The sequence below is a fragment of the Camelus dromedarius genome, chromosome 2 (assembly GCF_036321535.1).
Source record: "Camelus dromedarius isolate mCamDro1 chromosome 2, mCamDro1.pat, whole genome shotgun sequence".
In the NCBI taxonomy this organism is placed as follows: domain Eukaryota; kingdom Metazoa; phylum Chordata; class Mammalia; order Artiodactyla; family Camelidae; genus Camelus; species Camelus dromedarius.
Window position 1 is genome coordinate 39,824,609 of NC_087437.1, and position 25,776 is coordinate 39,850,384.

The window sequence follows — 25,776 nt, forward strand, 5'->3', positions numbered from 1 at the left end:
TTACAAGATCATCCAAACCAGCTATGTTATACAGCTGGAATATTAGTTGGAGAGAGAAAGCAGAATTAAAGAATTAAAACCAAACAATGTCCTCTAAACATATGAAAGATAACTTTATTTCCCTTATATATATCTTAAGAACCTGTATTTCTACAAACTAATTACTGTACTGACACAAAACTTCATATATAACAATACAAATTCTGTAAATGGGCATATTGGTAAAGCCAATTAGAATTTATTACAATAAGACTATAAAATTTCTTCTCAAAATATTCAAGTGATACAGCATTTCACCCTAATTATTCTATTAATAAGCAGGATTTTTTTTCTAATATACTGGACAAGTATTAAGTTTCCTAAGCAAACAAGAGAATATTTGCTCAGTACTTCTACAGCTAACTGACAGATTTCACGTAACTGAAATCTTTTATCGCTTCTTTCCTTTCTACTTTGTAAACCTACTTAAGGTTATTATATAGTGACCTGAGTAATGAAGTCCTGAAGATTTTCCAATGAGAGTGAAATTAATTCCAACTTATTGGGAATTTTTTAAAAAATCAAAAGTGTTAGGAAAAAATTAAAAGAAGATGTTATGGCATTTTTAATCCTAATACCAAAAATATCTAACGTAGTAAATAAGATCATATTCACAACACATTTTTGACACTTACCCTGACAATAATCCCAGAAAGATTTACCATCCCCCTAGACTGCCCAAGGACAACACACTCAAAAACCTCATGCCTAGCAATTTTTCCTCTCATTCCAAATAACTGATCATTATTTCTCCTCCAAAGTTGCCAGAAATTCCTCACTGCTCATAAAGCTTAATTTACTAATTCATAATATTTCCATATTTATGTATTAAGCTACTTTCACAAGACACAAAAGAATATATTTTCCAAAATTGGCATGGTTTCTGTTTCTCTTTTTTAGTTTAGTTTGGTCGTATTATCCACACACATTTAACAATCCTAGCCTAGCCTTTAACTCGTATCTTGGAAATACTATATAGCTGAACCCTTAGGAAATGTGTGCAAATTTTAAAAGAATTCATGTTTTATGGCTAAATCCTTGAAGACTGAGAAGAGGTAAAATGCCAGGAATGTTGCTAGACTCTCAGAATGTCAGCCCAAGTGAATGGTCACCATGAAAATACAGCTGTATATGTTTGCGTGGGCATATGTTTGTTCAGTTTTTTCCCCCCCTTCCCAAGCTGGGGCTTCAGCTTTAGGTCATTCTGCAAACAAGCCCCAGGAGACACACAATTACACTCCCCTGGAGACTGACCCCTTAGAGTGCCCACCTGTAGCCAAACACAGATAGCATCCCGGAGCAATGAATTAGCACTCTAAGCTGATTAGAGCAGCTCTGCACAACTCTATTTTATTGACACAATGAAGAGAGGACAGAAAAGGGCCTGAAATGAGAAAATCATTTCCATGCTGACTGAATTAAAAGAACAAAAGAGCTCCTTGCAGTTGCAGCATTCAATTTGTCGGGAAAAAAGGAAGCCACTTAATGGCTCACAATAGATCTGAGCAGACAGATGAAATTTAAAACTTCAGCATGAGTGCGATTAGCAGCGAAACATATTCTAAATCATTTCCTCCATATGCATAATTTCGTTTGATTATTTAGTTCTGAGTTTTACAAAAACACTGGGCTAGATGCTATCTTCAAAATGTCTTGACTTTTCATTTTTCAAAATCACAGAACAGTTTCTCATTGTATGTTAATGTCCTCGGTGACAATATAAATAGAACAAAACATGCGAGGCTCGTGTTTTACTTTCACCTTTAATTTGCAAAAGTGAATGTATAAACAGAGGTTAACTTGTGGAAACTAGGATTGCAAAGTAATCTTCCACCAAATAATTTGCAATTTGAAGTCAAATAAATTATATGCAATAGGATCCCTTCCACATGGGGTAAAAGGCAACCAATTATTGCACCCAGAGACTAAAATAAACTCCACCGTGTTAAACTCAAATGTCAAAACTGATGTCTTCCTTAGTTTAAAAGATATCATTATTATCACTAAAAACAATATAGTTAAGACTGCAGTTTCTAAATGTATACTTTCATTTAATTTTGCTCAATTAATTATTGTTTTGCTCTTTCTGACTTCTCAATTCTTGAGTTAAATTGAATCTAAAATTGATGTCAAAATGATCACTTAATAAGCAAGACATATCTTTAGATATAAATATGTTACAGCATTAAAAATTCTCTAGAGTTCTTCTTTACTATTTTTTTATTTTCCCAACTTATAAGAAAAATCTAAACGTCTAAACCATATATGGAGAGTAGAATTTATTTTCACGAACTGCCAAATGTTTTGTTTTCAATGGAGATTTTCCTCTTGCCAGTGTTAATTTGCAGGGTTTAAAAATAAAAAAAAAAAAGTGGAAGCAAAGATCTTAGTTTCTGATTAAGCTCACATTTTCATTTTCCACGCCTCAACCTCCATGAAGAAAGGCTTTTAAGTGGCCCTTCAGATTTTTTAACCTCTCATCTTGGCTCCTAATTTAAATGAAGAAAATTCACTCTTTCTGATCTTGAAACATCCTTTGCCAAAGTGTTGAGGTGCAATGTAAAGTGAACAAAAAATTATAGAACAAGTTGAAAGAGAAAAATGTTACTCGGAGATACTTTGGGATTCGATATTTGGGGTGCATTACTACTTAATCTGCTAAGTGAAATTTCCCCGGAGGAAGGCCCCAAGGAAGTCTGAGGATGATGAAGGCTCAGTGAGCTCCCCAGCAGCTTCCATTCTCTTGACTAAATGAGGTAAGGGTTTTATATAAAGAGAAACCATAAAGCTTGTGGATATTTTAACAAAATCAACGTAGTGTAACTTTGCTGACAGCTTGTCACATTTCACTGGCTGTCTGTCTGGGGCGCGGTGATAACATCTGCATTCACTCAGTGTGAGAGCTCAACATGAGACAAGAAAGTGGGCCTGCCACAGACGGGCCCATGAGTCTGTCAGTTCTGACATGTCATCTGAATTTTTTGAATCACTAAACACTTTTGAGACTCTGGTACTTATTATCTTTCCTTAGTTTCTATACACGCTCAGCAATGCTGGAAAATGTAAAATTTGCAAGTAAGGTAGTGGACGTCCCAGGCTTTTTGTTGTCTAATCCGTAGGCCCTCATTCATGCTCACTGTTAATCTCTTAAGACATTATAAAACTGTTAGACAAAGAAATGTGAATACCTCTGCTTCTTTCGAGAATGGGAGGAAACCAAGGAAAATCGGGATCATGCTAAGCTATTCTTTTCACTATGAAAATGGTAACTTAAACCTGTTGCATCAAATTATCTATAATTCCCCACGCTAAGGCAAATGTTTTTGAAGAAGGAACAAGCGTAGTGTCACAGAAGGAGAAAAATGATCACAGAATTTTCAAACTCTGCCAAATTTGATGTCAACAGAGCCCTGGGATCCTGGTTGCTGAATTTCTCACTGTTTCTATTTTTTATCCTATGGGTACAAGATATATGGTTAATATGCTTTCATGAAAGCTCATTAAAAAAGTTTACCAATACTCACTAGTAATCATCAACTAGTTTAGATAATTTTGTTCTTTATTAGAAACACTGGGAAAGCTAACAGCTACCTAACAATAGCCTTAAAAAACGTGGCTAAAATTCACTAAAATGCTACATATCACAGATTTTAATGAGGAATTTTGCCCTCAAAGCTAGAAAACTTTACAGCATTGTTTCTGTAAAGCCTAAATATAAATGGATCCTTGGAGCCAAGGAGAATGCTTTTCTGAACCACATAAAACAGCCAAAGCTGCATTTCTATCTCTTCTTTGCAGTCATTCAAGACATCAAGTTAAAGCTATATGCATTGGTTCTCCAAGTAACCAAGAGACAGGGAAGAGAGAAAATAATATTAAATTAAGAGGAAAGTTTTCTTCTGGACCCCAATTACCTATTTCCCTTTTTCATAAGCACATGCTTAACACCTGCAAACGATTTCGGTACAGACAAATGTCCCTGTAAGTGACTAACTACAGGTGTGTTTCCCACCTGCATCCTCGAAATGACTAACTGTCCCCCAGATGGTCAAATCCTGTGCATATTTGCTCTGAAAGTGACATATATTGGATGGCTACCCAATTAATTTAACCAAAACTATTAGGTAAAGAGTGTGGGATTGACATTTGGCTAAGGGTAAGAAGATATAAAATAAACAAAAAGAAAACAAGAGAAATTAAAGACGGAAAGGGGAAGAAAGAAAAGGAAAAGAAAGAGGGGAGGGAATGAAGGCTGGCATTGGTCACTGCTGTCCGGCACCACTGGGAGACAAGGAGGATGTGCGGTAGACAGACAGGACATGTGTGTGGAGTTCATACATCAGTTAATTAGCAATAAGTGAAAATAAGAATGAATTTTGGAACCATATGTTATCTTCTGCCCCTAGTAATGCTTTATATAAATTCAAACTGAAAAACAATTTTCCATTGAAGTAAACCCCCCTAACAGAAGATCTGGGTAAAGGGCCCTTACACGATAATTCCCTTCCTGCAAATAGAAGATTCTGTGACTATTTCCCACTTCCTTTGGCATCTTGTCGTTTTGTAACTCTCTCAAGAGCTTTGATGTTATGTCATTTGCTTGATGTTTAGTCTGTGCCTAAAATGTCAGCTGTTTATTATTTTTACATTTCGACGCTAACACAGAGGCATTTCAGAATAAAGGGCAAGGTTTCTGACACATCTCAGTGACCAAAGGACATGTATTAAATAGAGGTTTCCGTTCTTCCTGAAAATACAGGGTCACTCATTTTTAAAAACTTAGATGGACCAGTTTTCATTACTACATAATTTTCTTCCAACATTCCTGTAATCTGTCTATGAGTGGCCCTGTTTTATAGACCATATTGGGATCTAGCTTATTACTTCAAGGAGGGTATGCCCTGTCTCAAGCCACAGAAAATCACCTTTTCTTTATGTTGAACAGAAGACCAAGACAGTGGAGGGGGAAAGGTTTAGAGCCCCAGGACACAAAGACAAAAAGATAACTGTCCAAAGGCAGTCTTTCTGCCCTTCCTGAACTCCTAAGCTCAGGGGTCTCACAGGGAGGAAATATTTAGGGTCTAGACTAAAATGAATAGTAACTATCTAAGGCATGAAAGTAAACACAGATAAAGATTTTTATGAGACTAGAATAAATTTATAAAAGTTATCATGAGACTGAAAACAAAAGTGGTTTTCAATTGATGACAGATAAATTCACAGCTGACAGAGCCTTGGTGAGGCAGCTGATGATGGAAATACCACCTGATTTATGCTATATTTTCAATGTTTTCCATCTTGGGTAATGAATTCCAACATCCTATTGTGGCAATTACCACTTTTTTTTTCATCTTTTTTGCTCTAGTAGAATTAACTAATCCTCCAGGCCCATCTTGTCCACACTAATTCAACTAAAGAAGGTCACGTTCATCTATGTGCCTATCACATCACATGACAATTTGGACTTTCCTGATTTAAAAGTCCTAATATTTTAAGTGTTGCCTTACCTGGTTACAGCACCTTTCATCCTATCCCATAGAAACCTAGTGCAAAATGACTTCTTTTTTCTTTCTCAAAATTCTTGGACGATTACAATTGGGTATCAATGCTCTGCAGTGCTTAGCTGGACTACACGTAGAAATTCAAAGTCTTCAATCATACTTTACAACTGTATATTAGACTCTCAGTGAGGTTCATGGAAGATTTGCAGAGCAGAAACTAAAGTCCATTGAAGATCCATGTCTCTATCAAATCAGTTATGGTGGTGAGGAATCAGACTTCAAATGAACACTTTTTGAGTCAAGCTTACCAAATGACATTATATCCCTCCTCACCATAATACCCTTCATGATGTTCCAGACAAATTAATGTTCAGGGGTCCATATGGAGCTCTATAATTCAAATCATAACAATTCATGATTTCATCAAGTTCTACTTTCCATAATTTTTAGCCTGGCTCACCTATAGGCAAACTCAACCACTCTTCAACCTTTATACTGCTGACAATATTCTTATAGAATTAACATCTTCAAAGGAGAATTTCCAGGCTTTGGAAAATACAAAGAAAGTGAAAATTCTCTTCTTATATCATGTTCACATCTGGTTTTCTTGAGATTACTGCCTTTTCCAACTTACAAAAGAAAACAAAGTCCTAACTTCTTATTAAACCTTCTAATTAAGGATATTACTAAATCCAGATTGTTCTCAATGGAGGCCCCCATATGAAGAGAGGCTGTAGGATACAGCAGAGTTTGTGTAAGCAAAAGATCATTAGTACATGTCAGTTTGGTGACAATTTAGGCCATGCTGTGAAAGTTATAAGACATTAACATTACGTTATAATGATCAGGGGAAGTGAAGGGAGAAGACAGCTGTGCCCCAGGGAAGCAGGGACCCCCTACAAGCCTTCCTCCAGGAAGCTTCTACCCATACTCAGGTGAACTCAACTTTGGGCTGTTGTTACTTTCAGTTGTAAATCCTCAACCGAATAATTCAAGTACTCCCTTCTAACATCCCATGAGTCAGAAAGTATACCCTCAGTTTCCAATAGCACATTTTTTTGTATTTCTTTGTGAGAAGAAAACCCAAACTTTTGATGCCTCTTGTGTTCAGAATGCTTAAAGGTAATGCGGAACAGTGAAATGTTCCAAGTGAGAAGTCATAATGGGTCTTCTGCCAAGTCTGACCTATGAATCCCCAAATTTCTGCCCAGAAAGTCTCAGGACCCCATTGACCCACCAGGTACCACAATTTAAGAAAAATTTAAGAGTAAATAAATAATGATGTACGAAAAGATTGGGATATGTGTTTCCACTCATCTGAAAAATTTCCATGCACTTCATTATGATATATTTACTTATGACATTATTCTCAGTGATTTAGAGCCATTCTCACTTCATAGGGAGTTCCACTGATGGGATAGGGCCCAGGAAGAAGGCAAATTCACAAGATGGCCAGGGTTGTTATTTCTGTGGAACAAGGTCAAAGTTTTGTGAATAGGCAGAGTAGGCTTTCCTCATGTAAGATGAGGCACTGCCACCTTAGGAAGATACTTGCTGTCGTGAAGTGTATTTGTTCTTAGGTTATTAGAACAGACACCACCACAGTCCTCATTGAAGAAGAGCATGAAGTGGAATAAAAGCACACCTATCTCCCCCAAATTCACAGACAAGGTCGAATTCTCTGTGAGAGAAAATCAGCCCCATTACTATCCAGTTGAAGCCTGAGGGGCCAGAGTTTGCAAGACACGGGAGTGTTGACGGCCAAGGGAGATTAGGAAGAGTAAAATGGAGAAAGGGCCCTTCAAAAGAAGAATACATGGAGAGAGTTACAAGGTGAGCTCTTACCTCTCTGACCCCCACCCCACCATGCTCTCAGAGCATAAGTTCATCAGACAGGAAGTCAAAACCTCTTCCTCTGCACTGTTTAGAAATGCTCACCAGAGTCTTTAGTAGAAGAACCATTTAAACGTCCATCAGTGTTCTGAATATGTTGGCTCTAGGAAGGTGACTTGCCCATGCTACTTAGAAAGGAGACACCTTTCTGTGATGTGGGGGCTCTGCCATCCCAAAGAGCTCCAACTTCAAAGACTGAATTCCCCAATGCTGCTTTCACAAGAAAGGATGCAAGGGCATCCCCAACTTTGGAATGATAATGCTAATGAAGACTGTTAAAAACCAGTTTGCTCTGAAATGCTTACTACAGCATACCAAGCCCTACTCTAAGCCTTTGCCACACTTCGCAATGTAACCTTCGTAAAAATCCTGCCAGGCAGATCCAATCAGTACTACCATTTTACAGATGAGGAAACTGAGACAATAAATGGTTTTGCGCTTGTTCAAGGTCACAAAGCTAGTAAGCGGTGGAGAATTTGAACCAAGTTCATTACCCAATGCACTTGGCAGTCCCTATGTTATACTGCCTTTTTTTTTTTAAGAAACAAACTCACGACACTTACATTATATTTGACAGGACCAAATGGTATTTTTTTAACATTGCCTTAGTATACAGCTGAGGCTGAACTAAGTCATACCCCAGGGAAAGAATGAAATTTATACCTGTATCTTTTCCAAGATGGCTAGGAATGGAATCTCTCTAACCAACTTACTTTCCCTTCAAAACAAGGCTTTGGCCTTAAGCTGCCTTCCATACTAAAACATGAATTTCAAAAAGAGACACATATCAAATGTGCTTTGATTTCGAGTTTACTGAACACAATTATACCAGTTTAATACAACTAGAGAAACTGTAAAACAAGCATCTCTTTACTACTTAATTTAACTTAGTATCCTTCCCAAGGTGCATAGGCCCCAGTATAATAATGCTCTAAAACTGTGACAGCACAGAGCATGTCCATGAGGATAAAGGAGCTGGTGTATGAGACAGCACCCAAAAACTCAAAATCAGAGCTAGACTAGACCTAGACAGAGGGGACAGTCAGGTGACTCTTCCAAGGTCCTAAGTCTGAGCTGGAGCAAGAACTCCAGGTTCCAGGCACCCAGGCCAGGCTTCCCTCCACTATCTCACACAGTCTCGCTGAAACACAAACCACTTGATGGATGACAAAGAAGGAAGCCAGGGAGCCATGCCACATGAATGGCCAGATTGTCGAGGGAAGGGGGGAGGGCGGGGAAAAGGAGTCAAGGGCTGCAGGATAATATGGTTTCACAGAAATCTATTTGCAAGTAGATCCTGTGGTTACCAACGTGGCTGCCCAATGAGAAAGAACAACTGACTGACAGCACGAACAAAGGCAAGGACAGTCTCACAAAGGGAGATACAGGAGTCGCCAGGCTTCGTGCATATCACCAATACACTTCATCAACTGGAGACCAAGAATAACAGTGAGGGAAAGCCCACCGTACACAAGGGTCCCTTTATTCTGTGGGCTTTCCTGTTTCACACACACTTTACCTGATGAAACGTTAGACCTTTGGCTGCTATTTCTGCAGGGTCCTTTTGATTTTTCCACATTCGACTAGCACGTTTCGTAACTGTTTAGTGTTCCTATTTTTTTGCAAAGTAATGCGCCGTGCACACAGGTGACATATTTGGAAGTTAATGAAATCAGATGAAAATTGCCTAGATTAAAATTTCCCCATTTCTTCACTACAGTGTCTGCCACCTACTGTTCAGCCACAAAATACTGCAGCCCCGGCAGCAATAAAACTTCGCATTAATATTCTCGGAGGTGGAAAGACTCGATTAGCCTTTTTCTCCCCGCCCACCCCCACCCCCTCCTGTTCTTTGCTTCCAACTGTGTTTAGCTTTGGAACCTCCTGACAAATGGCCATTATTCTCTGGGCGAGTAAAAAATTTCTAAACTTTCGGGGAAATGTCGTTGGTCAGAAGCCCAAGGGAATCGGCTTGTTGAATTAAATGATAAATATATGCATTTAAGGTCATTAGAGACTTTATCTCCTGTGAAGGCTGTATTTGTCAGATTGATATAATTTCTCTCAACTGAGTACTTAACTCCATCGGCCAGCATTATTACGATTATTCCTCTCCCTTTAAGTGGGAGACTTCTGGCAAACAGCACGTGTGTGCTTTCTGGTGCAGCTTCTTGAGCGATCAAGGCCCACCTTTGTTTCATTTCGTATGCAATTTTCACCTCTGACCCAAGAAATGAGTCCTGGGCTTCCTGAACTTTATTGCCTGTTAATAGACTGCTGGCTCTCTTTTCAGCAGTAATAGAAATGGTGGAGAGGCATTTCATTTAAGAGGCTGGCAGACGGCAGCCTGAAAGACAATGTCAGAATTAAAAGTCAGCCTGGCCAAGAAACAACATAAAGGCCACAGTGACATAAAAGAGGAAGGTTTACCATATTCCATCCCAGATTGAACACCCGGGACAGAAAGACGAACAGCATCCCAGATCTAATTATTTTCCCACCGCACGACGGCAGACACCCTGAATGCTGCTAAGTGATTGATCCCATAATTCATCTTCAGCTTACACCTATCTACAGATTTTGTTTCTCCTCATTAAACTGGAGACATCAGTGACAAACTTATGAAGTGGCAGTCTTTGGCTTCATAAAATACACACAGATGCTCATCAGAGGCTCTTTCCTGCCTGCTTCTTAGTGACACATGTTTATAATTTTGTCTGTACTTCATTTGCTGTGGTTTACTCTTAAGTACATCTGTTCAATTAAAATGGAGACGTGTGACATGGCCTGTACTCAGCAACTTTCGAGCTTGTTAACGAAATGTTCTAAGGTTCCCGCTTTTAGCTCTTTATTTGCAAAAGAAAATGATTGAAAAGTACAAATAAAATTACCCTTTAAAACACAAAGAAGTCGACTGTTTTGTTAACAGTTAGGAAAGGACATTATTACTGTATAAGAACATTTTTTTTACATGAAAAGACATTATTAAAAATGATTTACTGCGTCGTGTTTGGAAACTTACAGGAAAAGTCTGATAATATATTAAACTTGTTTATTACGACTTCATATAATTTTGAATAATACTACTTTTTCCTTTGACAAGTGCAATAAACTCTACTGGTAGAGACATAGGTTGATTATCACGAGTCAACTGTGTTGCTTAAAGAAACATGCCCAAACAATCAGCTTTTGACGGCTGCATCTCCAGTTATTTACAATCACCATCACAGTAATAACTCACCATTTCTATATTAATAAGGCAGTGAAATTTATTATGATGGTATTGAAAAGTTATTAAGTACTGCATCCCAAGTGACAAAGTACCATAGCACTGTCACTATCCAAAAGCAGTTGCCCATTCATCACCTGCCTTTCCAGATGGTCCTGCATCTTTATCGCTCCCAGGTTGGTGACATCACCTGTTCACCCACTCAAAATTGATGATGAAAGCAAACAGATCTATCTTACTTACATTTACCAAATCAATTTAATTTTTACAGGCCGTGGCTTGGTGACATATTGACTGTTTTCCTTAATGGCATCTACCGTATTTAATGCAAGGATGTCATCTTTGATTCCTGGCTTGCATAATATGTCATTTCATAATAAATTTTTCTAACATATTTACTTAATGGAAAGAATTATGATTGCTTGTCAGTTCCCTTATTAAACACAATGATAATTCTTTTTCTTTTTCAGTATCATCCATTGTGCAAAAGAGCTATTTTTAATCCCTCCCCATCTCTTAAGGGGGCACTGACTTGGATATAAAGTAAGTTCTAATCAATTTCTGGACATATGACTGACCACTCTCAATCCTGGAGTTCAGTGAAAGGGCTTTAATCTTACTTATTTGTTACTACAGAAGAACTTGATTATCAAGAGATACCGTGATTAAAATAACATATTAGCAACAGCTAAAGACAAACATATGAAATGCCACAACAAAAGTATAACAGCTGTAAAATTGATTTTAAGGGTTCATACAATGTTTAATGTTTACTTCTCTGGATTATGACAACCAGTTCTCTTCAGCTAGTGCTGTTCCATCAGACGTATGTTAATATAAATATCTACACTGTGAAAGGCTAAGATGTGGGGTGAGAGCCTGGTCTGCTGACTACCCCACACTCACACACGACACCCTTTTCCCCAATATGACTTACAGATCCCATCTGCCGCCCTCCGAGACACATCCTCCTCTGCCACGTGTTACCTAAAGGGAATAGATGAGCAATGTCTACATCCAGAGAGGTATAGGGCCCAGACAGCCAATCACTGTGTGGCCTCCCCCTGTCCTCAAAACACCCATCTATACTATGTGCATGTGAGTAACAATGACATCAAATAAACTCCAAGCTTGTCTCTACAGAAAAACTGGGGAAGGGTCTGTGACAAGGAAAAACTGAGTAATCTAAGGTGTATGTATCTATTTCTTTAGCTATCGTGAACCAGCCAAGAGAAGCAAGCCATAGTGCAAATCTTTGAGAGGTTAATGAGGACGAGGAGAGGGAAAGTTTTGACGGCCCAGGACCACGTGTTGACAGACTGACAGCAATGGCTCTTGGTTACCTCCTTCTCTAACTACCTGGTTCCCTCTGTGTCACTGTAGCTAACCTCCCCTACCCCTTCACTAAAGCTCCACATGGTCTGGGGTAAGCTCCAAGTTAACCTTGCCCTCTACTGAACTGATTGGTCCCAGGATTAGTGACTTCCTGAGGGGATCGCAGGAAGGTGGAGAACTCTACCAAGAACCACACTCCACCTGTGCTCCTACATTTAGTCTCAGTCAAAGGAGCAGAAACTTATACATCAACAACATCATCCTGGCTTGGCTTATATCTCTTTGCAAACCAAGCCCAGGGTTTCCTATCATTTTCCTGTAATTGGAATGATACCAGCTCAAGTTAGAAAGGAAGAAAGAAGAAAAGTCCAGGAGGGCAGGGCCAGGTAACCTGCTCCTACCTGTAGATTTGCTGCCTATAAGGAGACTCTTCTGGTTCATCTATTGAGATGAAGTTATCCTAACTCATCGGTTAGGCATTGTCTTGCCTTTGGGTGAGGTTTCCAGGAAAACAGGGATTCAAGCTGGCAGTGTTGCGAGACCAACAAGATCATCTTTTTTTGAGGGCAGCTGGCCTCTGTGCCAGGGTGGAGATTCTATGCAGCCATCACACACCTGCTGAATTCCTACCACAAGAATCTAAACAAATGAAAAAAAGGAAAACACAAATCATCCACACCTGTTGCTGCCAGGCAGTGGAGGTTTCTGTGCCATGCCGTGCACACCTGGGGAGCCTGAGAGGTCAGCTGCAGTGTCAGAGAAAAATACCACTGCCAGCCAGTCGGAAGGAGGCACAGAGGCACCCACCTCTCATGGATCTGGGACATGAGCTGCCTGGCCAGTAGTCACAGGAAATACAAGTCAGAGAAAATACAACCATAGCCACAAAAAAGAAAGGCGTATTTCCTATGCACAAGGAAAATTCTCGGTGGGGATGTGGCAGGAACAAGAGAGATTTCAGAGCACAAGTATCTATAATCATCATCCTCTGCCCATCCCACCCCCAGGGAGGAAGGAACTTTTTGTCCTGGATCCACGGCTGGGTCCTTGTTTACCAGCCAAGTCCAGATACTAGGTAACCTTTATTAGGTAATACTAGAATGGAAAAAGTCCACATTGAGTAAATTCATCTATATGACTTAAAATGTTTTATATATATAATAATATATATAAATTGTATACATAACATATACACATAATTATATACATGTATTATTATATATAATACATACATAATTTTATATATATATATTATTATATATATAGAAAGAGAGAAAGGCAGACCTGGATTATGAGGATAGTGTTCAAGAGGGGAGAGTCTTTGAGAGCAGCACCTGCTGGATGTGTGAGATAGTGAAAGAGTAAGACAGTGGATGACAGGGGTACATAGGGAGAAAGGACAATATAAACAAAATCCCCTTTGATGTTTCTGAAAAAGATTTGCTTATTACTGGTTTCTAAGGGAGGTGGGTCACACACAACTTTATATGAGTCACACAGAGAAAGTATCAGGGCCAAACATCCAAAATTCTTAGACCCAAAATCCAAATCCAAAATTAAGATTCCAACTACTCAGCCATAGAAAAGAAAGAAATAATGTCATTTGCAGCAACACAGATGGACCTAGAGATGATCATACTAAGTGAAGTAAGTCAAACAGAGAAAGACAAATATCATATGATGTCACTTATATGTGGAATCTAAAAAATGACACAAATGAACTTATTTACAAAACAGAGACAGACTCACAGACAGAGAAAACAAATTATGGTTACCAGTCGGGGGAAAGGGAGGGGAGGGATAAAACAGGAGCTTGGGATTTTTAGATATTAACTACTATACTTAAAATAGACAAACAACAAGGTAATGCTGTCTAGCACAGGGAATTATATTCAATAACTTGTAATAACCTATAATGATAAAGAATATGAAAAAGAATATATATAAAACTTCATCACTATGCTGTACACCAGAAACTAACACAACATGGTAAATCAACTATACTTCAATCAAAAAAAATTGATTCCAAACCAATCAATTAAAAAAACATAAGAAAGCATATGTATTTTTTTGTGTATGTGTGTGTAAGGTTGTGCAGAGTGAGTTCTGGAGACATCGTTTCTGTATCAGATGACGTTCTACAACTGACTTCCTAAAATTCCATTGAGAGGTATAAATTATTTTCTGTGTCTCAGGCAGCATTTAACTGGTGGAATAAAAGTCTGGGCTGAAAGCTGATGGGATAATGCTTAATAATGTGATAGAGTTTGCATCTGGAAGCAGTAGATACTGGGAGTAGGTGACATGACCAACAATCATAGAATAAACTTCTAATTGTTCTTGAACTTGCTTGCCTTATTCCTGGCCATGAAGGTTCCTCGGAGAAACTCTCAGACTTTCTCCATTGGTCATGTGGACCCAGCTCACACTGTGGTGTGGAGCTGCTCAGTGAAGCAAACTATGTCTCTATAACGTTTGTATACCTTCTATCAGTACAAGAAAAAGTCCCTTTACATCAAAGGTACTGTCAAACTTCTCATGCTGTACTAAAATCTTGTTATGTCAAATAGAGACTTAAAAGAAATGACAACCTAACAGGTAGCTCTTGGTATCTATTTGCTCCACACACACGTCTCTTTCTATCATTCTATGTCATGATAGCTCACCACTTCTCGGTCTTTGTGATCTGGGGATTTGACAATCCTACTAATTATCACGTAGAAAACATTCTTTAAAAGCATACACTATTCGACCTAACTTTAGCTTCAGCTACATCATGAAAGGCCAAAAGATATGCCAGAGCAAAAATAAGGATGCTATTTATTAACTAAATTTTCAGTAATTAGCTGACATATTAATTCATTTTTTAAAATTCCTGGGCAGAATTATGTATAAAGAGAAGCACTTCATCAAAAAATACTGATGAAATAAGTGTACAAATCCTCTCAGTGTCCCCACTTCTCCAGACTACCTATTTAACGTTACTCGAAAAAATTCTCTCAATATTGCTACACCGAACAAACTAGGGAGCACAGAAGCTGAACCAACTCTTTGATCCTTCTAAGATAGCTCTGAATCAGCTACTTCTCACTGCTTCCCACTGCTTCCTAACTTATCCTCAAGGAAAAAGCTTAGAGAACAGAATGTGTGAGGCAGTGTTCCCAAATAAGTGCTCTAGAAAAACAAAGCATTATAAAGAATCTCAGCCCCCAGACTAACCAAATCCTAGAGCCAATTGTCAAATCTGTTAAAAGAGGATCTTTCTTGAACACTTCATGTTTTGAACCCATGGGTTTTACTATCGACTTAGCAACAAACTAACGAGGGAAGCAATAATCATGCAGCCATGGGGAGTGAATAAATAAGAAAGAAACTCATCCTGGTCTATTTTGTGGGATACACTTCCAATTGGAAGAAATCACCCAATATGCTTTTGAAAAAGGAGTGATTCACATGTAAATTCTAGCTGATCACCAAGGCAGGCAAAGTGAAACAAAAAACTCTTGATATTGGGGGATCTTTTAAAAAATGTTTGATACTAGACTTGCCCACATCTTCAACTGCACTTTGGGAATGCTAGAAGTTGTCAAAACAGCAATAAGATGAGTAGACATGGTGAACTTCATCAATACTTTTCATGGAAGAAAGTATAAGATGGACAAGCCTCTGATTGACAGAGCATGTGTGGGTGCAGGTAATGGGATTCTGATCTCTTCAGATCAGAAGGGAGGAACCCTCTTGAGCCCAGGTCAAAACTAGGGGTAGTTCATGGTGCTTCAGAAGAGTAAACTTCTATTTTCTTTTAACAACCAGAGATTTAGTTTCTGCTATGTATTCTGGAAGCACAAGATGAATAAAATTAATTGCATATTCTTTTCCTGATTTCATTATGCTTAAGAGAATCTATAACATCTTCTTGGGCCCCCGTAACAATCATGTTCAGAGTCCTATTAACTAAGCCTCACTTTTTCTCTTAGTATTATCTTATTTCTTAATTCCTCTCAAATTAATTATCAAAGTAAAACTGAATATCCAAACTATATTTGCCATCTTTTAAATAATATTGCAAAAATCTAATAAATTGTAATGTAAGGTTTTATGGGATTATACATTTATTATTAAATATATTTTTCTTCCCTAACTACCCATTAAAGATATTGGGTAGTTATCTTTTGGATAATTGGTAGAATAATTCTGTTGGAATCAATTCATTTCAAAATTATTAAGACAAAAGTCTTCACTTAGTTATCTAGCTTTAAGGATATGCAACTTGTCAAGTGAAGTTGCTTTCTCACTAGTGAATAAGCATTTTCTCTGAAAACAATGCCAAACCAGATAAAATTCATTTTTGGCCCAAACAGACCTAGAGAGAAACAGGTGAAAAATATTGCCATTCAAAGATACCTGGTATATATCTCTAAAATCCTAAATTACCCCATTTTTATTACCAAACATTATTTGATTGTCAGCCTTTGACTCTGAATTCAGCTGTTAGGTATCTTGAAAGCATGATGATGTTGTTGTTTTAATGGATATCCATGTTTCAGTTAGCATATAGATTGCATGTTTTAACAGGTAAGGCATCACCGCAGAACTCAAAATCAAACTTACACATGTGAGAACTATTTCTTTTTCAATGACATAGGGAGGCACACTTTCATTGTAATATCACATTTCAGGATTACATTGCTAGAATATAATGTATTGTCAAAGCACTGAATCAAAATTATTTAATGAATTTCTGACTCCAGTAAAATCTCTTTCCACTATTTCTTCCCATCTATTTAACAGAACATAAGAGAAATTTGCTGTCCACTCATGTCATTATTTTTCTAAGTCTGAATATGTGTATGCTAGAGGGGAGAAAAAGAAAAGCCAAGTTCATACCTGGTATTTTACCCAATCAAAGTAACCTCGAGCAATTCTGGGTGAGATGGATACAACAGAGAGTTTGGCACCTGATAGGTGCACTATCAACTGACCTATGTTCACTTGCAGAGTTTTATGATGGCCAATGACAGTGAACATAGGCAAACAAAATGTGCTAAAGGACAATATTCTGAAGAAACAGAACTTCACCTTCCTTCTCCAATCACCCATTTCAGACTATTAAAAAAATATGCCACCCAAATTAACTCTTTGGCTTAAAAATAAATTTATGAATCCCTCCTGAATCGTTGTTCTAATTGTTAGTTAGGAAACAATCAGTGCTTCCTTTTCAAATAAACCCAGAGGCACATAATTAGACCATTCTGAAGATAACTGAACTTGCAGGAAAGAAAAGTGGGAGAAAGAGCATCATTTATAAAAATCAGTAAGTAAAATATACATTGGCCTTCACGCTACCTAATGACCCTAGGCTAGAGCTGTATTTCAGCCAAGCTTTTCTTGTTGCTTTCCACCTGTTAAGCTCTTCTCCCAGGTGGAAGTTTCTTTAGTAGACTTCTAACACACAATGTCACATTTTACCTTCACAGCAACCCTAATTGGATAGGTATAATTATTACCACCATATTACATATAAATAAACGGAGGGTCAGTGAATTTAGTGACTTCTCCCAAATTATTCAACTAGCACACGGAACCCTGAGGAGGATCCAAGCCCGGGAAGTCTCCCTCCAGAAGCCGGTTCCCTCCTGCTCTGCCATGCAGGTCCTATGTCATCACATAATGGTCATCCTTAGAAGGAAACATATGAGAAAACCTCATCTTGAACAAGCAGAACTTTTAAAGTTATTCTTTGTTCAATCCGTAACTCTAAATTTCTAAACCTAAGAAAAAATGTTCAATCATTGATTACTTTCAGGTCCTAGAGACAATCAAGCACTCCCCAGTCTTTGAACATCTTTCTGTTTGAGACAAGTCATATGCCTATGCAAGGTGGAAATCACTGCCAAACTCTAATATTATTTCTAAAGTTTTTCTTTATCAAATCAATACTGGTTTGGGAGAAATCATACAAATGATGTTTTTGATGTCCATGGCTTAATTTTACCTAACTGTATATTCTGATCTGTAAACCATATTTTAAAAAATATCTTATTTCTCTAAAATACAAGCTTAAATTACTTTTCAAAAGTGCCCTGTTTGAGAGATATATTCAACTTTTAAAAAATTATTTAAATAGGATTCATAAAAGTGGGGCCTAATTACAATACTATCTTTGATCTTTCTCTTTTAAAAACTTTCTTTGGAGAGACTCCCGTATCTCTTTACTTAATTATAAGTATATAACAACTAACAATGTGTGGCAATTATTATCAGCCCATTGGTCAAATAAAAATGCTAGAAGCAATTGACTTTGAGTAGTTCCCCTAGAATCGCACAGAGTTAAGACTTCATTCCATATTCTAAAATCCAGATTCTAGCTTTTTCCATGGACCTATCTCAGCCTTCAGTCCTTGCCATCTCTTTCAGAGTAACATAATCCTATATCCATTCATTCTTCCTTCCATTTATTCTTTCACTCATTCCATTATTGAACAATTATTTGTTAAATATCTGTGTAATGGACTGAATGTTTGAGTGACCACCAAATCTATATGTTGAAGATCTAACTTCTAATGTGACTATATTTGGAGACAGGGCCTTTAGGAGGTAAATAAGGTTCAATGGAGGTCATAAGGGTGCGGTCCTGATCCAATAAGATTAGTGTTCTTATAAGAAGGAAGGACACCAGAGAGCGCTCGCCTCCTCTCACCTTTCTCAATGCTTGTGTGTACATACATGTGCACACGCCTAGGAATGGCCATGTGAAGACATATCAAGGAGGCAGCATCTGCACACCAGGAGAAAAGTTCTTGCCAGAAACAAAATCAGCTGAAACTTTGCTCTCACACCTCTAGCCTCCAGAATTGTGAGCAAATAAATTTCTGTTGTTTAAGCCACCCAGTCTACAGCTTATTGTTACAGCAGCCTGAGCTGACTAATCCAGTCTGAGTATTTCAGGTAAAGTTGTTAGCATTAGATGACACCACAGACACCACAGACAGAACCCAAGCAAGATACTGTACTTACAGGCTACAGCTAATGCCAGCTCTCCTGGAAATTTGGCTCTACTGGGGAAACTAGACAAATAATTTGGACACTGCACAATGTTTTATGTTCTTTAGTATGAATTTACCTGGTGCTATGGTGGGACAAAATTTAAACAGGACTGAATGGTGACTAGAAAGGTCAGGGATGGTGTCATGGAAGAAGAGAACTTGAGGAGTGAATAGAAATTTGCTAAGGATGGGAAGGAAGAGATTTCCCAGGTAGGGAGACCAGTGTGTGCAGAGAATGGAGGCTTAATAGAATATAGGAACTATAAATCAGAGAGGGTTGCCATGGGAAAAGAGAGTAGAGTCAAAGATGATCTGCTTTTCTAGCTCGAACAACTGGACAGATGGTAATGCAATTTATTATACAGGAAATGCACAAGGAGGGGAGCTTTGGAGGGAGAAAAGAAAAAGGATGGTACAGGAGATAGGAAGGCTTTGTTCAGTTATTGATAGCCTGGGTTTCTGTCAAGGAAACTTTTAGCACAGAATCTGATGCATAGTAGGCACTCAAGAATTTGCTGAATCTGGATTTCCCCCGTTCATATTTATTCTCTTTGGCCTAAGAGGCTTCTTTTCCTCATTCAATTCACCATTTTTAAAAATGAAGGAGTATCAAAAAGAGAAGCCATACTAGTTAATCACAACTATTTGTCCAATCAAACAGCAGAGGAATCAGCTACAGTAGAGGGCAAATACGACAGGACAACAATTAAAAAGAGCACATGAGAGTGGGTAAGATGACTTTGTGCAAGGCCTTTGTTATTCATAATTGGATTTTGTATTAACTAGGGTAAGACTAAAAAAAAATCACTAAAGTCAAGAACTGAACTGTTCCTCCATGGAGAACAAGTTTGCCAATATCACACCAAAAAAGCCCTTTCTGTGGCATCTAGAGCAGACAGTCCACACTCTCAAAAGCAAGGGTGACCATTAAAATGCTAAAGAAAATCACTGAATTGACCATCAACTGAATTCTTGAAGAAGAGAGAGGAAATGGGTGATCTTTAGCCGGAGTCATGAACTATTTATAAAGTTATCTTGAACACCAAGCAATACAACTCAGTTTTGACAGAATGAAAAGAATTATTTTACACTTCTCAAGGTAAGCATTTGCCCAGGTATATACTGAAGACATTTCAGTCCAAGGACAAAAAAATTAATTATGTTTAAATTTCCTCTAAATGCAGAACTATCCCTAGGTTCATCCCTGAATCTACAGGTATCCTGTTTAAAGAGGCACAGAACGGCATTTACTAACCCTGTAATTGCAAAATGATTTCATTATTAAGTCTTGGTTTATTCCAAGCCTTCTGGATAATCTTGAGCAGGACTGCACTTGCTGTTTAACTCTAGAGATTTTGCAATAAAAGTTTAATGAGTTACTTATTAGTAGAATGTTTATAGCCATTATTTTAAGGTGAACAATAATGACGTAAAGTTTGTACGCATTTGGTTTAAAACGTATTCAACTCACATATCAGTTAATGCTACAGTGATTTTTTAAAAATTTCTTATCAATAGACACGTCTTGAGGCAATGTAGCTAAACTGCAACTTCACCGGAGTTGTGGCTAAGAATAAAACTAAGGAAGGATTTCTCACTTGTAATTAGGTCAAATCCAGATCTTAACTTTTAGCATTTCAGAATTTGAACAAGGATTATTTTTATTATGACATTTTGAGCAGATTTCATAAGGGGAAGCATATGAAGCAAAGGGACAAAAAGTTGAAATTAAGTCCTGAAGGCACTGCATATTTATTTCTATTTTAAAAGCTAACCAGATATTCTATTAATGATCATAAATATTAAAAGAACATACCAAAATAAATCTAGTTTGTCTGATTTCTGTCTAACTGAAATACTGTGAAACCAAAGGCCAATCACAACTCCAAAAAACACTTTCTTGCCCATATAGAAATTGCCTACAAATTTTTCAGATATAGATCAGATATTCCAGAAATTACGACACTGTGATTTAACCACAAAAGTTTTCAAGTTATAAAAATAAATGGGAAATATATATACTGAATTTATATAAAAATTATAAACTCAAAGAATAACATAATTACCTGTCCTTGTTGAAATAAAATTTGTTTAGATTTTGTAATCAGACCATAACTACTCACTCTTATATACTTCCAGATGGGGTTCTGTGAAAAGAACGGCTGAAACTAGCGACTGATTTTCATATTGTTTTTGTTGCCATCTTTATGTGTGAATTACTCATTAAATCAATTTGACTATAAAGAATCATCACAGGATTCAGCACAGTACACACATTCTGGAAACATGTAGAATCAAAGCAGGATTATCACAAGAGGGGCAAAATATATCAGAGGAACACAGAGCAAAATAAACATGTAGAATGAAAGTAAAACCAAATTAACTCAAAGCCACAAAAGGGAGAAAACAAATATTTCCTCCAATCTTCCAAGCCCCACCTCCCAAAAAAAGAAAACATAAAATACAATAAATGTCATAGGATGACTTTTGTTTGCTTGTGCCACATACTGTACAGACAGTCGTATTAATTAAAAAACTGTATTTGTTTCCTTTGTATGTTTTCAACTTGATACTACTCTTTGACTCATCAGTTGAGTTCCTTTCTCTCCTGCCACACTTTTAAGCAATACTTTGTTTCTACCAAGCCGTGAAATTGTGAGAGAGATTCACCCTTAAAAATCTATCTGAAGACATTTTGCAACAAATGGATTTGCTTATCTCATGGACATTTTAAAAAGTAATCTCTTCATTACACATCATAATATATAAAAATATATTAAAATATATTCTTACCTCCCATCCATAACTGGGGTCTTTCAGGTTTGACCTCTGCTCTCCCACATAAGGCCCAAACTTTTCACCTGCTTCAATTTTCCTTTTGGTCCATATTCCTAGTCCTGCTCCAGGCATATTTGACTCTCGAAGCTCAAACTCCGCGGGAATGGGGATATCATCAGGGATGTAGATGGGGGCTTTGTAAGGAGAGCCCTCCTTTGGAGTGAATGCTTCGCTGGACGTGGCTGGAGAGCATGGCTCTTGAATACTGAGGGAAAGAGTGCTGGCTACTCCATCTGCATCTGGCATTTCTTCCAAAGGAACTTCAGGGTAGCTGCCATATACACACTCATTACCTGTGAATAAAGAATAACTTCATAAATTCCTGCTAATCTGGAAGAGACAGAATTCCTATCTCAATATTCACCTCATAATGTTGTTGTTCTTTAAAGACAAAATAGGGAAGACCATTGTTAAAATAGGCCTGCATTAAAATCTCTCTTATTCACAGATGAAGGAGTGGGGAGGGATTATTGCCTCTTTGATTTATCTGTGGTGAATCCATAAATCAAATGAGCTCTCTTTAACTGTCAGTACTCTCACAGGTCAGCTCAGTCTATTATCCAGCTGGGAAACAATCAGTAACTTAATTATTATTATGAATAAAGTAGAGATAAGAAGTAAACATACGTGTGCCTACAACCCTGCAAACCATGCCAAACAGGGAATTGATAGCATTATACAATGTCTTGCAAAGTTATATCATACAAAGGTCTCTTGGACTACATTGTAGGAGAGTCAGAGAGTCATCAAAGATTCCAAAGGCTGCCATGCGCAACAAGGCTTAAATTCATATGGTAGGGTTATATCGGAATATTAATTTATGTTTGTTCTTTCTCTGTTTTCCCTTTCCCATTTCAAACACATCACCAAGCCCCTGGTATTTCCTCGCCTCAGTAACTTATGCAGAACAGAGAGTTAAATTTACATGATGCTAGTGATTCCTCTGGGCATTTGTAAAAGCTAAAGTCATTGAAGAAATCAAGTAAATTTTTTCCAGAGGAGAAAAAGAGAAGATGTTGTCTTGGGGTGCACCAAAAAGTATGTTTCTTCCGGATTGAAAAATTTTAGTGATCAGAGGGCCTCTGCATGGAGCAGTGCCCTGAGGGAGGTGGCAAGACCTTTAAGGGAAGGGCAGGGTAGAATAACTAGAAGTCCGGACGCTGGCATTCTAAGGGCTCCCCAGAGCAGCACAGCTCCCACACCTGAAGTAAATGACCACACTATATCAGCCTTAAGATCTTTATAAAATTTGGGGGTGGGAAGATGCATAACAAAAAATAACTGAGCTTGAATTTCCCACCAGTTGAAGGGGATTTTAATTATCTTAAAGCAAATAAATATATGTTTTCATTGGGATCACAGACTGAGAGTCATACCTAATTTGTTCAGTTTACAGACCTTCAAGTGGGGGAACTAAGAAAAATGGGTTAAAATTTCAAGAAGACAAATTTCAATCAGAACCATCCAAATGTAGATGAGTTACTTTAAGTTCCCCAGCATAGGGGCTCTTATATAGCCTAGATAGCCATGAATTAAGAGGAATCATAGCTTCAAGTTGATAACCAGACTAGATGACCTTTAAGATCCCACCAACCTTGCAGTTCTATGGATTATTAAAATCTTCCAAGATTGTTTATTGGGCTAGAAGGTAAAAAACCCGAGTTCTACCCCCAGTTCCTTCTCTGATTCATTATGGAAATTAATTAACTACTGCACCTACTAACAAACGTCCATCAAGTATGATTCTTCTCAAAATTTTGTGAAATGCAAAGTGATTCTACACGCAAAAGTATCTTTCTAATGAAGAGCTTGGTTCTTGATTCAAACAATGAAATAATGCCATTTAAACCAAGCATAGAACCAAACTCCAGGACTCAGCCTTATTCCTATGAGACATCTGATCTCAACATAAAAAGCTCATTATAATTCAAGTTCAGCATATCCAAAATCTTGCACACTATCATCCACCCTCAAATTGAGTCCCTTGCCCACTTCCCCATTTCCATTAAAAGTATTTTCCCCTAGTTACCCCATGTACAAGGTTCTAAAATAACATTGGCATTTTCTCTCCTTCATCCTCAATATATTCAGTTATTAAATGCTGTCCCTTCTTCTTGAAAGATTTTTACCTTCATCCCATTCTTTTAGACCATATTTTCCTTTCTGAATTTTCTAACAGTCCTTTAAATGGGTCTCCAGACTTCCACCCTCTCTCCAGTATCCCTCTACACTGAGCCTGTAAAATGCTGCTGAGTTTATCTTCCTAGCATATCAACTTTCCTGTGCAAGAGCCTCCAACAATTCCCAGCATCCACAAGTAAAATCTAAAGTTCTTGGGCTTGGAATAAAAATCGCTCCCATTTGAAAACCATTTTCCCTTTCTCGCTTATTCTCAGCATGCCTCAGTAGGAGCCCCCAGGTCAGAATAAGCTTATCTCTGTCTTCTGAGCTCAGTGAGCATTTCCTCTGTAGTTCTTCCTGCCCAGTTATCCTCTCTCTGCCCCTTTGCCCATCCAACTTCAGGTCATTCTCCATGTCATCTCGTAATTTATCTCTTCGTCATCCCATTTAACATAAGTATCCCCTTTCTTTGAATTTTTACATAATTTCCTCCCTCACTCTGATAATCAAATAATGCTGCACATTGCTACTTAGAGTTTTCTATGAATGATTCTTTTATTTCAAACTAGGAAATAGTCCTTTGACTCAGAATTCACACTTCTCAGAAATTCTCCAAATGATCTGCATAAAGGGGCTTAATAAATATTTGTTAAATACATAATTCACCTAACATATAATTTTACTGAACTATTAAATCAAACCAATATTTTTCTACCAAATATAGGAAATTATTTTGATCCTGAAAAGCACCTTTAAACCCATAGAAATGGAACACTACAGGTTACAAACTTTTCTCCAAACCCAATATCAAAAGAAACAATTTTAATAATGTCCCAAAGAAATACTACTAGAGAAGTATACTTTAGGGTCCAAACACCCTTAATAAAATCTATCTAATTTTATCCTTCAGGAAGATTTTACACTTCAACCTGAGAGCCAAAAGTTCACTGGCACTCTCGATACAGCTAAAAACATATAAAGACATCTCTCTAGGATTGTAACATTTAACTACTGCAAATGTAGAGTTACTTTACAGGTTCTTAAAGGGATTTATCACCCATTGTAAAGATTTTGGTTTTTTTGAAAAGTGCTAAAAATTGGAAGACACTGTATAATCTATAGACTTACCCATTTAAGCAGCAGAGAACAAAAATGCATACAAATGAATAGAACTATTTCCTCCAGTAATTATCCATTAAAGGTCAGTAAAATTTCCCCTATTTCCTCAAAGAGTTAAATTAGTCATACTGTCAGTTCCATCAAAGTGATCTCAAATCTTAAAAAAGGATAGAGACAAACCCATCTGGGCCCTCCCACTGGCATAGCTGACCCCATGACCTTTGAGTTACACACAAGCTTTCCCAATGCATAATTTTTAAGTGAGTGCGTTTGGATTTCAGTTCCTGTGGAGACAAAATACACATGTGTGCCCAGGCTGCTGCACAGAAGAATTTGAATTTAAAACCCGAATGCAGTTCTGCTTACAATGGCAAAAAATTCCAATTAAACCTAAAGAACAACTTCTACTGGTCAAGCAAGTCCACCAGAAAGACTCGCAGTCCTATTCATCTACATGCAGCCAGTAAATGTATATTCAACCTCAGGCAATTTGTTTTCAAGCCACTTTTAATCTAGTATCACCTGAATTAAACATAAAAAGGGCTGTGGTGACAAAAAATGGAAATATAAAACTGCTGAGTTTTACATATCAAGACAGGCAACAACATTTCAATGTAATCTAGCGTTATGAAATTTTCAACAGCAAATGCAGTTT

General features: G+C 37.6%; 1 protein-coding gene across 8 annotated transcripts in view; it reads right to left on the reverse strand.

Moving 5' to 3' along the window:
- Positions 1 to 25,776, reverse strand: part of MECOM (MDS1 and EVI1 complex locus) — a 528,509-nt gene that overhangs the window by 250,461 nt on the left and 252,272 nt on the right. For all 8 annotated transcript variants that reach the window (XM_010976323.3, XM_010976321.3, XM_031450805.2 and 5 more), the window contains exon 2: positions 21,837 to 22,174. In XM_010976323.3, coding sequence (XP_010974625.3) covers positions 21,837 to 22,174 — 338 coding nt within the window. The remainder of the gene's footprint in view (positions 1 to 21,836; positions 22,175 to 25,776) is intronic.